Source organism: Ailuropoda melanoleuca, chromosome 16, assembly GCF_002007445.2.
Source record: "Ailuropoda melanoleuca isolate Jingjing chromosome 16, ASM200744v2, whole genome shotgun sequence".
In the NCBI taxonomy this organism is placed as follows: domain Eukaryota; kingdom Metazoa; phylum Chordata; class Mammalia; order Carnivora; family Ursidae; genus Ailuropoda; species Ailuropoda melanoleuca.
This window is the reverse complement of record NC_048233.1, coordinates 40,759,026-40,773,787: the sequence shown is the minus strand read 5'-3', so window position 1 is coordinate 40,773,787 and position 14,762 is coordinate 40,759,026. Positions and strand designations below refer to the sequence as shown.

Sequence of the window (14,762 nt, the reverse complement as noted above, 5' to 3'; positions counted from 1 at the left end):
GGGGTGAGGTTAAGGCGGTCCCTCTGTGCGGGCCGCCGTCCTGCGTCACCACGTTGCTCACGTGACGTGCCGCCATCTTGTGCCGGGTCTCGTCGGACGGCAAGGTGTGTCTCCCGAGGTTGTTACTCCGGCGAGGGTCGGTCGTGAAGGTTACCTGTGGTCATTTTTCGCCTCGGGAGCTCTGCCCGCACTCCTCCCACACGTCTGTGTTCGGAGGCCCTAGCTGGCTTGGTGGTGTCAGGAGGCCGCTCGGTGTGAGGCACTTTTCATCGGTTAGTGGCGTCGCTTTCAGCTCAGCTCCTGCTTGCTGTGGTTTGGGTGATCAGACCCAGAACTGTCGTCCCTGGCTTTGACGCACGCCTCACCTGTCCGGATCTCGTAGAGAGAAGTGACTGAAGCGTGGAGGCTTGCCCTCATCTTCTCTTAGTTTACTCAGCCTGTTTGTAACCCCATGAAATTGCGTTGAGTTGCATCCTTTAGCCCACGTGAAAGGATTTTTCCCAAAGGCTGATTTCACACATACACACGGTGCCGGAACGGTGTTTTGAGCTCCACTGAGGGTGTCACTGAAACAAATTGACCTCAGCTGTTACGGTGGAGCGTGGTAAAATAAAATGTTATACGCCGTCATTTTAATACACTGCAAAAACTTTTAAAGATACCTTTCTGGAAAAGGGATTATGCATTATTCTGAATTTTTTTTCTGTATCCATTTCCTTGCAAAATATTTTATGGCTTTATAATGGTAACAAATAAAAAATGATAAACCTGTTAGTGTGCTCTTGTCAAAATAAGTTCCAGGCTCTTTCTGGAGTTTTACTAGTTTGAGGTCTCCAATGTTGAATACTGATTTTGTGGATAGAGCCCTTCTGGGTTTTGACCTTTAAGGCCTGGGTGGCTCAATTGATTAAGCCTTTGCGTTGGGCTGAGGTCGCGATCCCAGCGCCCTAGGATCGAGTCCTGCTGCGTCGGGCTCCCTGCTACGCCCTCTCCTCCCCGCTGGTGCTCTCTCGCTGTGTCTGTCACAACCTCTGTCTCTCTAAAATAAATAAAATCTTGACCTTTAAGGTCAGATAATGTGATTCAAAGGTCAAGAGTTACTCTGCCAGGCTCCTGAAAGCTCACTAACGCTTAGCTAATGCCATTCATTCAGGAAACGTTGACTATTAAAACCTAAAACAGGTGACTGCCTTTATTTTCGATTTTTGATTAGGCAAAAATTACACACACCTCTCTAAGCTTTTCTTGTTATCAAAATTGGGAAGAGTATAATACTCAAGCCGTGTTCCAGAATCATTTAAAGAATCAAAATGTCATATACCATAGGAAAGCAAAGTGTCCTATAAAGGTAAGGAGTGAGGAAGAGGTTCGCAGACATCAGCCTTTCCTAATTAACAAAACCCAGTATCAATCATTCTGGCATCCAGAATATTAATGTCTGGAAGGCTGGCTGTAAGTTTACTCTGTGTGTGTGTGTGTGTTTGGTTGTTTCTTCCTTGGAACTCAGAATGCTTAACAAATTTTGATCAGTAAAAGAGGGGTGGGGGATTGAAAAATGTTATCATTAAAAGAAAGTAAATTTTACTGAAACCTCCAAACTGCACCTACTGCTTCCTCTTCAGTTCCTCTTCACCTCTAAAGCATCTTAAGCTTTAATCAGATACTATGCTGAGCAAAACTGCCCCTCACAAATATTTCTGCCCTACCTGTTTCTAATGGAAGTGTCACCTGCCGTAGCTACCACTCTTTCTGAACCTTGAGTAATAGCTGTAGGAGAAAAAAAGAAGTCTTGGTTATGACACACACAGTTCTGTCTGAATAGTAAGAGTTTATAAACCAGATGGACGGGTCTCTGACTTTAGAAGTGAGGAAATAAAGTGAAATAATATAACCTAACTTTCAAAAGCCAAAGGTAATTGTTTAAAATAAACTGGTCAAACCAGTGGTGGTACCTCTTTGGCTCCTCTGGTGCACTGTTTTCTAGTTGAGAGGGAGAGACAGTGTGAGGAAATGGGTTTAATAATACTAGCTATCCCATAAAGTTTTGTGGATTGAACAAGTTTAATACATGTAAAGTTAGAGCCACTCCTGGCACACAGTAAGCACTAAATGTTGGATATTAATATGGAAAATACTGCAGTGTGACCCCTGGAAGCTTAGTTAAAAACCATTAAGTGGCCACACACTCTGAGAAGCCTCACGGGTTAACAAAAGGACTGAGCTAGTGGAGGACTTGAGAGCCATGAAACAGTGGAACAGACCACCTCTCAAAAGGCAGAAATTATTTCAAGCTAATAGATGTAGGCTTTATGGTCTAAATAGGCTTAATTGTTTTTGTTTCTTTTTGTTTGTTTTGTTCTTTTTCAATACTCCAGGTGAAACACAGGGCAACCTAAGCAAAGATAGTTACTAAATTCCCGCATGGGCTCTATGAACTACAACCGTGCTATTTCAGATAACTCAGCTCTGAAACTGCTTGCTGCTTCATGTTAACTATGCTTGAATTGAACATATAAAACTCTCGTCTGTGGGCCCTGGGAGTAGTGGACAACTATCCCTCTTACTTTTATGGAACCTTCTCACGGTCAAACCAATCTTACCAACAGTGGGCCCCTGACCCAAGCTGGCCACCAGTCTTCCCTACGGACATTTATCTTTGACCAAAAGTTGGTCTTTCTCTGGGTGAATGGACCTAAAGCTTAGGAGCTTTGTAATGAGCCTCTTCCATCTGTGAACAATGCAAATAACTGAGAAAGCAAACCAGTGGCTTTCTAGCCCCCAGTTTTGGAACCTGAGATGCAGCTGCCTGCCACAGCCCTTAGGTTCCACAAGCCATCCTTTGTCCTTGAAATGAATCCCTTAGGTTCCACAAGCCATCCTTTGTCCTTGAAATGAATAGCACTTTTCTATTTAAGCTAGCTTACTTTGGTTGCTGTTATTTCTAGAGTCCTACCTATTACACCTGGATACAGGAGAAATAATTTCCTTGTGACTACCTCCCCTTCTCTGTACCCCATCACCTTAGTCCCAGCTATCATTACTTCTTGCATTGTATATTGTGGTAGCCTCCTAGCTGGTACCACTAGGAAAACCCTATAATGAGTAAGTATTGGTTCTGTTGTGTGGTTGGATTGTATAAGCAAACAAATTATTTACCTTCAAGATTACTATTAAAGAGTTGTAGCAAGACAGCTTGGAACTAAAATTCAGCTTACTGGAGGAACCTTCTTTATGCTGGTCAGAGCAGCCTGCAGGTGTCCTGCACCTTTATAAGCCCCCAGGTAGTGACACTGAGTGGTGCTCTGATGGCAGGAGAGTCAAATCCTTACATCAAAGCCATAAATCTATTCACGTGAGGACAAATTGCTGGCCCTTCTAGGATGGAAGAAGCCCAGCGTTGTCAACTATCAAGTGGCCACTTAGTCTCCTTAAGAAATAGTGTCACGTTGGGAGTTCAGTATTGGTTTGTGTCAGTGTTTAAATTGAAGATTCGGAGATAGCGATAACTAAAAAAGCCTTGGTAAATGGAAGTCCGTACTGCTGGGCCCTGACATAGTCTCCATCTCAGCCACCATGGCCACTCCATACATGTACTCATTGTGCCAATACTGAGATGCTCAGTGGCTGGCTGACATCAACCAGTCAAGTCATTTTGTTTATATGGATGTTCAATGTCTTCTCCCGTGGTGAATGCCTAATAGTGGGCATTGACATGTGAAGCAAAGATCTTCAGACGTTGTTCTCCCTGCCCTATATCTATCCATATACCTCTACTCCAGACCTTGTTATATACAGTCTTCCAGTTTTTTCCTTTCAAGACACTGACCAACTGGTTAGGCTGTTTGCCACTGCCCAGGAGTCCGTTTATATTCTCACTTTGAGCTGCTTGTTGCACAGAATGATTGGTCATTTTAATATCTGCCTGTTCGGAAGATTTCCCTTGAAACAGAATGGCCATAACCCACTCATAGACCCAAACCATAACCCATGCATATACCAAAGTTGGGCCTTTTCCACCTACTTCAGCAGGACGTTTCCCCCATGCTCCATTACAGCCATAGGTACGAGCTGAGTGAAGAACACTGGTGCAACTGTAGTGTGTAACATGGGTTTCTGGGGGCCCTGCTCATGCAGATTGCTCTGATCCTGCTTAGGCTTGATCCCAGGTGTAACATTTCCATCTTATGATGGATTGGTACTGGGCCCATCTGACTTTATGACAGTGTGTCTGACACAACCCAGCCAGTGATGGAAAGTTCCAGATGCATGGTCACTTGGTGTCCCCTGGTGAAGTTTTCCATCTCCATTGTGGCCCAGTGGCACACGAGAAGCTGCTTTTCAAAAGGCATATAATTCTCAGCTACAACTCACAGGTTCTTTCTCCAGAATTTTAACAGCTTGCATTGCGATTCTTCCACTGGATCTTGCCATAAACTTCACACTGGTTTTTTTGTTTTTTGTTTTTTCCCCCACAACTATCACCTCCACCACCATGGGTCTGCCGTATCATATGACTCCAAACCTTACTTAAAGCTGTCACCTGGTTTATTGCGCAGTGCAGTATTACCAGGGATGGAATGTGTTGTCTTCACAACCTGAAAAGGCCTACTAAGGACTTTGTTTCCTTCTTGGAGAAAACGGATGTAAGATGCGTTAACTTGTCGTCATTGTTTAAGTAAGCTATGCCTAACGTGGGGCTTGAACTTATGACCCAGAGATCAAGAGTCGCATGCTCTAACTTACTGAGCCAGCCAGATGCCTCAGTAATTTGTTTTTTTATGTCAGGAGATATGTCAGCAAAGCTGATTGCTAGACCTCTGACACTTCAGAGTTTATTTCCCATCCTCTGGATTGCACGCGGCTTACCAGACCTTCAGTGTACCACTTCTTGTTCCTTCTGTCTCATCAGAGTGATGTCATGTAACACGACAAAACTATAAATGTATATTCTTAACTCTTCTATGTGAATGTGAAATACTTCTGATTCTCTTTTTAAAAACTTTTTAAAAATCGAGATATAATTGACATATAAAGTTATATATTTCAGATGTACAACATGCTTTGATATATGTATGTATTACAAAATGATCCCCATAGTAAGTGGCAATAGTTAACATCCATCACCGTACATAGTTACAAATTTTTTTACCTAGTGATGAGAACGGACTGGAATAAAAAAGGACCCATTTGTCCAGGCAGTGGCTGCATACCCCATGTACCTGAGACCGTATCAATCTGACCTAGCAAAGGTACCAGATCCAGGTACAACAGCTACAATTGAGCTACTCGTTGGTTCAGCTCACACTGGTATCCTGCCATCCTCGAGAATCCACGAGTTTCTGTCGAACTAGACTGGTGTATTAAATAAAGCTTAGGGGCGCCTGGGTGGCACAGCGGTTGGGCGTCTGCCTTTGGCTCAGGGCGTGATCCCGGCGTTGTGGGATCGAGCCCCACATCAGGCTCCTCTGCTGTGAGCCTGCTTCTTCCTCTCCCATTCCCCCTGCTTGTGTTCCCTCTCTCGCTGGCTCTGTCTCTGTCGAATACATAAATAAAATCTTAAAAAAAAGAAAAAAATAATAAATCTTTAAAAAAAATAAATAAATAAATAGAGCTTAAATAGGGACCATTACCTCTGAATCCTGACATCCTTACGGGTGGCACTAATTTCCCCATTCCCCCCAAGATGAATATTATTATTGTTATCGATTCATTATTTGGCTGGGTTGGGAGCAGTGTCAGAGGTTTCTCCACTTATGGGCTTTCAGTTCTATTCCACTGGTTGATATAGGTCTACCATTATGCCAGTACCATAGCTTTGTAGTAGGTTTTGAAATATGGAAGTGTGACTACTCCAACTTTGTTCTTTTTCAAGATTGTCTTGACTTTTCTGAATTCCTTGCATTTCCATATGCATTTTAGGATCAGTATATCCACTTCTGCAAAATAGGCATCTGGGATTTTGAGAAAGATTGTATTGAATCTATAGATCAATATGGAGAGTATTGCCATCCTAACAATATTAAATTTTCCAATCCATGAACATGGAGATGACTTCCCATTGGAAAGATTTCATTTATTTTACTTGAGAAAGAGAGAGAGAGAGATTGAGAGAACGAGTGGGAGGATGGGCAGAGCAGGGAGCCTGATGTGGGACTCCCTGGGATCATGACCTGAGCCAAAGGCAGACGCCTAGCTCACTGAGCCACCCAGGCGCCCTGACTTTCCATTTTAAATCGTCTTTAGTTTCTTTCAATGATTTTGTAGTTTTCAGTATGTTAGTTGGCACTTTCATTAAGTTTATGAAGTATTTTATTCCTTTTGATCCTATGTTAAATAGAATTGGGTTTTAAATTTCATTTTTGGAATGTTCACTGCTAGAAAATAGAAATAAAATAGATATTTTTGTATTGATCTTGTATTCTGCAACCTTGTTGAACTCGTTTAACAGTTCGTGTGTAGGATTTTGTATATACAAGTCATTTCATCTGTGACTAGAGGTAGCTTTAATTCTTCCTATCCAATCTGGGGGCCATTTTTCCCCTACGTGCTGCTCTCAATAGAACCTCCAGTATAATGTTAAATAAAAGTGGTGAGAATAGACTTTCTTCCATTGTTCCCAACCTTAGAGAGAAAGCATTCAGTTTTTACTATAAAGTGTTGTGTAAGTGGTGAGTTATTCATGGATGATCTTTATCAGATTGAGGAGTCACCTTCATGCTTGAAGACTTTTGCTGGATATAGAACTCTGAGTTGGCAGATTTTTCCCTCCTCCCAGACCTCTAAATATATTGTTCCGTGTTCAGAACAATTGTTCTGGCTTCCATTATTTCTAAAGAAAAATTGGTTATCATTTGTGCCATTTTTCTCCAATATGTAATGTGTTACTTTTACTTGGCTTCTTTGAAGACTTTTTGCTTTATTGGAGTTTAGCAGTTTGCTCATTATTATGCCTACATGTGGTTTTAATTTTTTTTATTTTTAAAGATTTTATTTATTTATTTGAGTGGGGGGAGCAGAGGGAGACGGAAAAGCAGACTTCATGCTGAGCATGGAGCCCCATGTGGAACTCAATGTCATGACCCTGAGATCATGACCTGAGCCGAAATGAAGAGTTGGCTGCTTCACCAAGTGAGCCACCCAAGCGCCCCTACATGTGGTTTTCTTTTTACTGATTGGAGTTTCTTGAGCTTCCTCAGTCTGTACATTTATGTCTTTCCAAATTTGGGGAGCTTTTGCCAGGAATTCTTCAAGTATGTTTTATATCCCATTCTCCCCCTCATCTTTGTGGAACTGCAATTGCAGGTATGTTAGACCACTTGGTATTTTCCCACAGGACTCTGAGGCTTTTTTTCCTCCAACCTTTTTTTCCTGTTCTTCAGATTAGATAATCCATTGATCTATCTTCAAGTTTGCTTATTCTTTATTATGCTATCTTTAGTCTGCTGTTCAGCTCATTAAGTCCTTGAATTTTCATCTCAATTATTGTACTTTCCAACTCCGGAATTCCCATTTTTTTTTTTTTAATAGTTTCTGTTTCTCTGCTAGATTCCTTATCTAGGAATTCCTTAGCATCCATTTGTACATTTCCCTTTAAGTCTCAGTATATTTGTAATAACTGATTTAAGGCTCTTGACTGCTAATCACACATGAGTGATCTTAAAGTTGCTATCTATTGACTTTCTTTTCCGTGAGTAGAGATCACATTTTTCTGTTTCTTCACATTTCTAGTAGTGTTATTACTAGAATGAATTATATTGCTTTACAGAGTGATTTTTTTTATTTCAGAAGGCAGTTGATTTGAGAGGACTTAATTTCCAGTCTTTTTCCTCTGTCGTAGACAATGGTGGAAATTTCTGCTCAACTCTTTCATTTTCCAGCTGCTCTTTTTGCCTCCACCAGGAACTCTGGGTTTTCCTCCATGTAATTTAGTTTAGTCCCCAGCCAAAGATTTTGACACATTCTATATGCAGATTTGAGGACTTACACCTTCTGGGGCTCTCTCCCTTCATAGATTTTCCACCTAACTATCCTCTGACTTCCCTGCCAACATGGAACCCTGTCCTTTCATACCTTAAGCCAGTAGGCAGCGGTTATCCCTCAAGCTGCTTGGAATTATGGTGATGTCCTCAGACCAAAACAAACAAACAAAAATCACAAATACACAAATGTCACCTATTGCATTTCATCTTTCAAAAGTAGCTACTCTCCAATTTGTCTTCTGTGGGTCATTTTCCAGTGCCTTCAAATAGGTAAAAAAATAGATGATACATAGATAGATATTGTTCAAATCTAAAAAATTCTATCTCTGGGAGGATTAATCTGACCAGGTTATTCCACCATTATCACAAACTAGAGGCTTGTGCTATTTTTGTTTATTATGTATTCAGCCGTCTTATAAATGCCTATTTGTTTATACAGTTGTAGATTCACTAGTATTTTCTACACAGACCAGCATATCATTACCAATGTTTTCGTTCCTTTGTCTCCCATTCATACTGCTCATTTTTCTCCCTAACGTGCTGGCTATAATCCCAAGCGCAGGGCTGAGTAGAAAGCGAGCATCCTCGTTGTTTTGACTTTCATGGTAGTGCTCAAGTGCCATTGCTTTCTTTTTTACTGTAGGCTTTTGATACATGTTCTATCAGTTCCAGAAGTCTTTCTTCCTTGCTTGTTGAATTTGATTAGTCAGTGTCAAGGTTTATCTTGTTTTTCCTGAATCTTTTGAGATGACCATATGGTTTTCACCTTTAAGCTGTTGATGAAATTCTTTATATAAATAGATTTTTCTAATACTGAACTATCCTTGTTCTGACCCTCTTTGAACCTCATCTGTTATTTCTTACACATTACTGGGTTTGCTTTGCTAGTGCGGAAGATTGTATTTTCCAGTGCAGTATCTCCACATATATCCACAAAAGTCTCTCCCATCCCATATGCTCTTTCACAATCTGACTTTGCCTCTCTTTCATCAAGACATAGAGTCATCTCCCTCGAACCTGGGCTGAGCAGTAGAATGCAACCGAAGTGGCGTGTGACCTCCAAGAGTGGAGGAGACGTTCACAGCCTAACTTGCTCTTTCTCCTGATGTTTCTTTTGAGAACCCGGCCGCATGTTCCAAGAAGCCCAAGCTATTAGGAGAGGCTACACTGAAGTGCTTTGGTCAATCAATAGTCCCAGCTGAGCCTAGGCCTTGTTACCTAAGCCTGGGCTTCAGATGTGTGAGTAAAGATGCCTAGATGATTCCAGCCCCAGGCTGTTCAAATCACCCCCAGACAATGGAGTTTTTGCAGCCAAGGCCAGACACTTTGGAGTAGAGATGTCATTCCTGCTGCGCTTTGTCCAGTTCATGGTGCACAGAATGTGTTTCTACAGCTTTGTCTTCTGCCACTAAATTGGGGTGGTGTATTACACAGCAACTAAAAGAGCTAGGTTTTATTTATAATTTGCATCTTTTCACAGGTGAGATTGCTTTGTTTAAATAAAAACTGCCTTAGTCTGATTTTGGTATCAAGAGGAGTTGGAGGCTTTTTCCTTTATATGTGAAATGTTTTTCTCTTCCTTGTGGGTTTGGTAAAATTCAGATTCTCTTTCTTGAATGAATTTTCAAATTGCATATAGAAAATCATCCATTTCACTTAAAATTCAAGCTTACTGCAAAATTACAAGACACCAATAAACGTATTTTAGGTGGGAAAAAAATGTTCTCAGCTGCCTAAATAGGTTGGACAGTAGCAGTTCAAGGACCAGTGTTGGAGAACAAGCACAAATTGATGTGCTCCCATGAAGTTTCTTGAAACCAAGACATGAAGAGCAAACGACATCACTTTAGTGAAGCCTGAAATCCAGTCCAATCACAGATTAGAAGAAAAATAAAATTTATGATCCATAGTTTAAAACTACCACATGCCACACGGGTAGGAAGAAAATTTCAACTTTAATTGTTCCTGACAAAACCTTCTTAGTTTTCAAAGTGACCCTCTTGTGTCCCTTGATTTGCCTTCCTGTTACAGCACTGATTTACTGAAACTTTGGATCTCTGTGTTCATTTTCCTTAGACAACTCTAGCTATCTTTAGGTCTTACCATCCTAAGTTAAATTTAAAATTTATCAGTTCCAATTTATCAATCCTCCCAATGTGTGAAGCATTAAACACAATCAGGCATCAATATTTATTAACACAAGACAAAGGAAACACATTCAATGAGTTAATAGAACACTGTCCAGCCAGATGTTAAATTTAAAAATGTATCTAGTCTAATTTCAAATAAATAAAAAAACTTTATACATAATTACACAGTACTATAGTTTGAATTTGACACTGGTAAATATCTTGACAGAAAGTAAACAAAACATCATTTAGGACTAAAAAATTATTCTTAGATCTTTACACTCTCTTCCTGTGGACAAATAACATGGCCCATCTACATACACCCGGACCAGAAATGTTGTGTGAATGATAAAGAAAAGGCCTATTGTGTATTTGGAGTACCCAGCTTCTTGCTCCAAACACTCTTGCTTTTACACCAAAGCAGACAACAAAACACCACTAAGGCATAGGTCATGTTGGAGTTTGAGGGTGAGGTGATAACTCCTCATTGCTTTAGTCTAAAAGATTGCTGGATATTCAAGGAAAGTAATTAATTTATTTGGCCAAGATATTGAGCACCATGCCTGGGGCAGAGACCTTAACAAAAAAACCTAAGGCCTCAGGCCCTTTGTTGATTCAACAAAAGCATTAAGCAAGCACTGCCCAGGGACGACAGAAAGGAGACACACTTGTATTACCAACAGACAGGCAATGGTCCCTAAACAGCCTGAGGCAGCACGACTTCGTGAGGAAAGGACTTGATGGTGGCGGTGGTCTAGACCGGGCCCCCTTTCTGAGGCAGCAGGTTAAATAAAGGCTGTGGATTCACACCAATGCCCCTTAGCATGCCGGCTATTCCCAGGGTCTCACTGATGCAGGAGGTGACATTTGTGCAGCTCTAAGAATCCCTTGGGCTTAGGAATTTTCCTGACGCAGCCCCTTCCTGATCTACCTCAATTACTTCTGCTGAGAGGCAGAAAGAGTTTCAAAAGCTGTTAGATGAATGGATTTCTCTTAAGTGAAACGGGGGCTTGCTATTAATCTCGTCTTTTTCACAGGCATAAAATAAAAACCCAGACAGAATGTGTTCCAGAGTTTTGGCTAGGCTGTTTCTGTCGGTAATGGCCTTTTGGGTCTGTCCTAAGAGTCCATCCTACCACAAAAGTTCTACTTAATGTGGAAAGGGCAAGAGGCCTGTGTCATCAAGAGAAAGCTTTCTTATCCAAGTCTGTAACAGACTAGGCATTAAAACTACAGATGACCCCTCAAGCACCCATAGGCTAACGACCGGACTCTCTTCCCCTCCCAGAGGATCCTTTACCACAGTTACTGAGAAGTTCCCAAAGACACAGCTCAGCTTTCTTTCTTCCACTAGTGTATTTTGGCTTTGGGGGATATGCAAAAGACCAACAAAGCAGCCACAAGGTAGAAAGCAAGAGCTAAAGCTAAATCAGAGGCCTGAGGAGCTACAAACCCAGATAAGCAAGCTCTAAGTAACTGGGAGTTGACCATACTCTGAGGCTAATGGCGTATCTTGTTTAAAAGAATGAATACAGATCACCTCTGCCCAATATTGTAGCCACTAGCCACATGCGGCTACTGAAAACTTGAAACGTGGGTAGTCCGAATTGAAATGTGCTTAATACACACTGGATTTCAAAGACTTAATATGAAAAAAAAGAAGAGAAAATATCTCAGTCACTTTTCATATTAATTCCACGTGGAAATTACAGTATTTTTTATATACTGGGTTAACTGAAAGATATTAAAGTCAATTTCACTGGTTTCTTTTTACTTTAAAATGTGGTTACTAGAAAATTTAAAATGACCGATGTGGCTCACATTATATTTCTAGCAGACACCCTAACTTGTGTAGTAAGAATTTTCAAAGTAACCCATAGGATAAGACTCTGCCTATATTTTTTTCTTAGAACTCGTGGATTATGAAAATTACTTTCCAAATAAGCAGGCTGTTTTTTCTGCAAACTGAACCATAGCTAGTCACTGGAATTTCTTGCCCCAATGTAAGTGCTTTTTTTTTCTGTACATCTTAGAACCTCTTCCATCATGTGTAAATTAATTTCATCCAAAATGTCAAAAAAGAGATCTGAACTGGAAAATGTCTTGAGGTCTGCCCTCAGTGGAGAAAAAACTGGGAGGAAAAGAGGCTTGTGTAAAAGGGAGGCAAGAAAGTGGCTTGGAGCCACGAGACTGTTAGGGCAGCCCCCGAGAGTGACGAAGGGTCTGGGCTTTGCATTATAAACCTTACTTTCAGGGTAATTACAAGTCTTAAAAATTGTTTAAAAACATATTTAGTTTACATGATGTTACAGTGGGGTAAATAATATGTATTATTAAAATAGTCTAAATAAATATTTACACGATAGACCAGAGTGGGTCAAAGAGAACCATTCTGATTTAACAAGTTAACTCTGTTCACTTGGAGCTTTTTTTTTTAATTTTTAAAAATATTTCTGTAAGAAAAAAATAATAAAATTCAACTATATTCAAATACATGAAGTATCAGACCAAAGAAAGGAAACCGAGCCAGAGGCCAACTCAGTCCCACGCTCAGTCCACTTGGCCTGGGCACCACAGTTATTTCAAAAGAGTTTCTTGCATACATCAGGCTTCCCCTATTTCAGCATAAGCCTAGCTATTTTGGCAACCCAAATCGGTCAGTTTCGAGATCTGTAGTTATGTCGCCTTTACGGTTTCCCGTGACTGCTGATCCCACTGCCTTCCCAGCCTGTCATTCTTGTTCCTAAAATCCCTGCCCTTATGAACCGGAAGAACAGAGGACACTCTTGAGTTTTCCGAAAAGAGAAGCTCTATGTGTAAACTGGAGACGTGGTTGACAATGGGCCTGGAAAAAGAGGAAATCCTAAATTCTTCTGTAGTCACTCTAAATCTGAAACACAGTTTCAACACTGGGGGCCAGAGTGGGTTATTGTGGTTCCTTAGGATAGGGCGGGTCTAATGAAGCTTAGCCTTTTCATAACCATTTGATTTTTAAACTGAGATTTTCAGCTTGTAGAAACAGGCTGAATTCTTAAAAGCTGAAGCTGATTCTGGGAATGCGAGCTTTAAAAACAAACATAGGCAGCTTTAGTTTATAAAATACATCAGCCAACAGAGACATAGTACAATGTGCAGCGAAACCTGCAATCAGTTTGCACTTTTTAGTTACCTATTCAATTACACTGCATTAAGAGAATACTGAAATTCTCGTAAAGTGGAAACGTTTCTACTTTAGTTGTCATGACTACACACGCCAGTTCTTCAATTTTCTAACTGAATTGTGTGTATTCTTATTTACACGTTTAAAACACTGGTCAAAATGTTTTACTCTCAAGAATGATATATATAAAGTAACTCTCATATTCAGTGGGTTATTTGATTTGCTTATGGGTCAGCGGAAAATAAGCTGAGTAGTTCCACATTAACAAACCCCGCAGAATGTCCAGCTAGGGTAAAACGGCAGAATACAGTACAGAGCGGGGAACTGGAGAACTCCGACTACCCCCTTCATGTGAATTCATTAAACTCCCTTACAAAATTCTAAAACAGCATTAGATAAAAGTACAAGTATATACAACAGATGACAAAACTGCAACATGCATGTAATTGCTTTAGTAACGTGCTGCTCACGCTATGTCAAAGCTCATGACTAATGGACTGTTAACGTTGTTTTCATTTGCTACCACGTGATTCCCCTTTCCTGTGGGTCCTGTGATTGCAGAATCCCACAGGATGAGATGAAGGATATAAGGTAACCATCTCAGCTTCTTTCACATCATTTGAAAGCCCGCTCCTAGCCACTGGTCTTTGGTCCTTGTGGTTTTCAGGACGGCCCCTGTGAGCCCCACAAGGCTGGCTACATGTTATACGCCACGTAGACGGGGTCTAACTGGTCCGCCAGGAAGCTGTCGCGGAGGTGCATCCTCTGCTTTTCTCCTCTCGAGTTGATGGGGATGACGCCCGGGTCCACCACCACCACCACGCCAACGATGAGGTAATGCTCTTCCAGGACCACGTTGGTCACTAAAGGAACCAGGTCTAGGGCTTCCTGTTCAGAGCCACACAGTTCCACGACCACCACAAGCAAGTTGGTCCACGTGAACACGGCACTGAAATTTCAATGACATTCAGTTAACACGTCATTACATTTACCAGGCGTCTTTCATGGTATCTGCCCAAGACTTATCCTGATTTCCCTGACAACTCCCTTCCCTCTCGGACCCAACCAGAAGGCCAGCAGCCATGTCTGCAATGACCTTGCCCCTGTGATCACAGCTCATTAGCTGAGCCATCCACAGTCTCTCGGGGGTGTGGCAAGGGGGTTGAGGGTCTCGTTGGCTGGTCATGTGAACTAAGCACATGTGAAAGTTCTGGCGTGGCCGGGTGTCCAGAGCAGCACAGGGAATGGCTCATCAGGGACGAGAGAAAGAACGAAGTGGTGCCCATACGGCTCTAGAAAGTGAGAGGACAGTGGTTCCTGACCCTTCCCATCCCTTGCTTCTACCTTTCTTGAGATCCACAGAGACTCTTAGGAACCTCGGAGGTAGCCGGGTGTTCTTTTCATTACCTCTTTCTTTTGCGTTGTTTTTTTGAGGAAAGTTTCTGTTATTTGTAACCAAAGAGCTCTGACAAAGATAATATTCTTAGACCCAAT

General features: G+C 41.4%; 1 protein-coding gene across 5 annotated transcripts in view; it reads right to left on the bottom strand.

Annotated features, from left to right (window-relative positions):
- Positions 1 to 9,921: 9,921 nt before the first annotated feature.
- Positions 9,922 to 14,762, bottom strand: part of DIP2B (disco interacting protein 2 homolog B) — a 227,426-nt gene continuing 222,585 nt past the window's right edge. For 4 of the 5 annotated variants that reach the window (XM_034645522.1, XM_034645523.1, XM_034645526.1 and 1 more), the window contains one exon: positions 13,965 to 14,217. In XM_034645522.1, the coding sequence (XP_034501413.1) occupies positions 13,965 to 14,217 (253 nt within the window). Of the gene's footprint in view, positions 14,218 to 14,762 lie in introns of all 5 variants that reach the window. The other variant, XM_034645524.1, reaches the window with a different exon arrangement.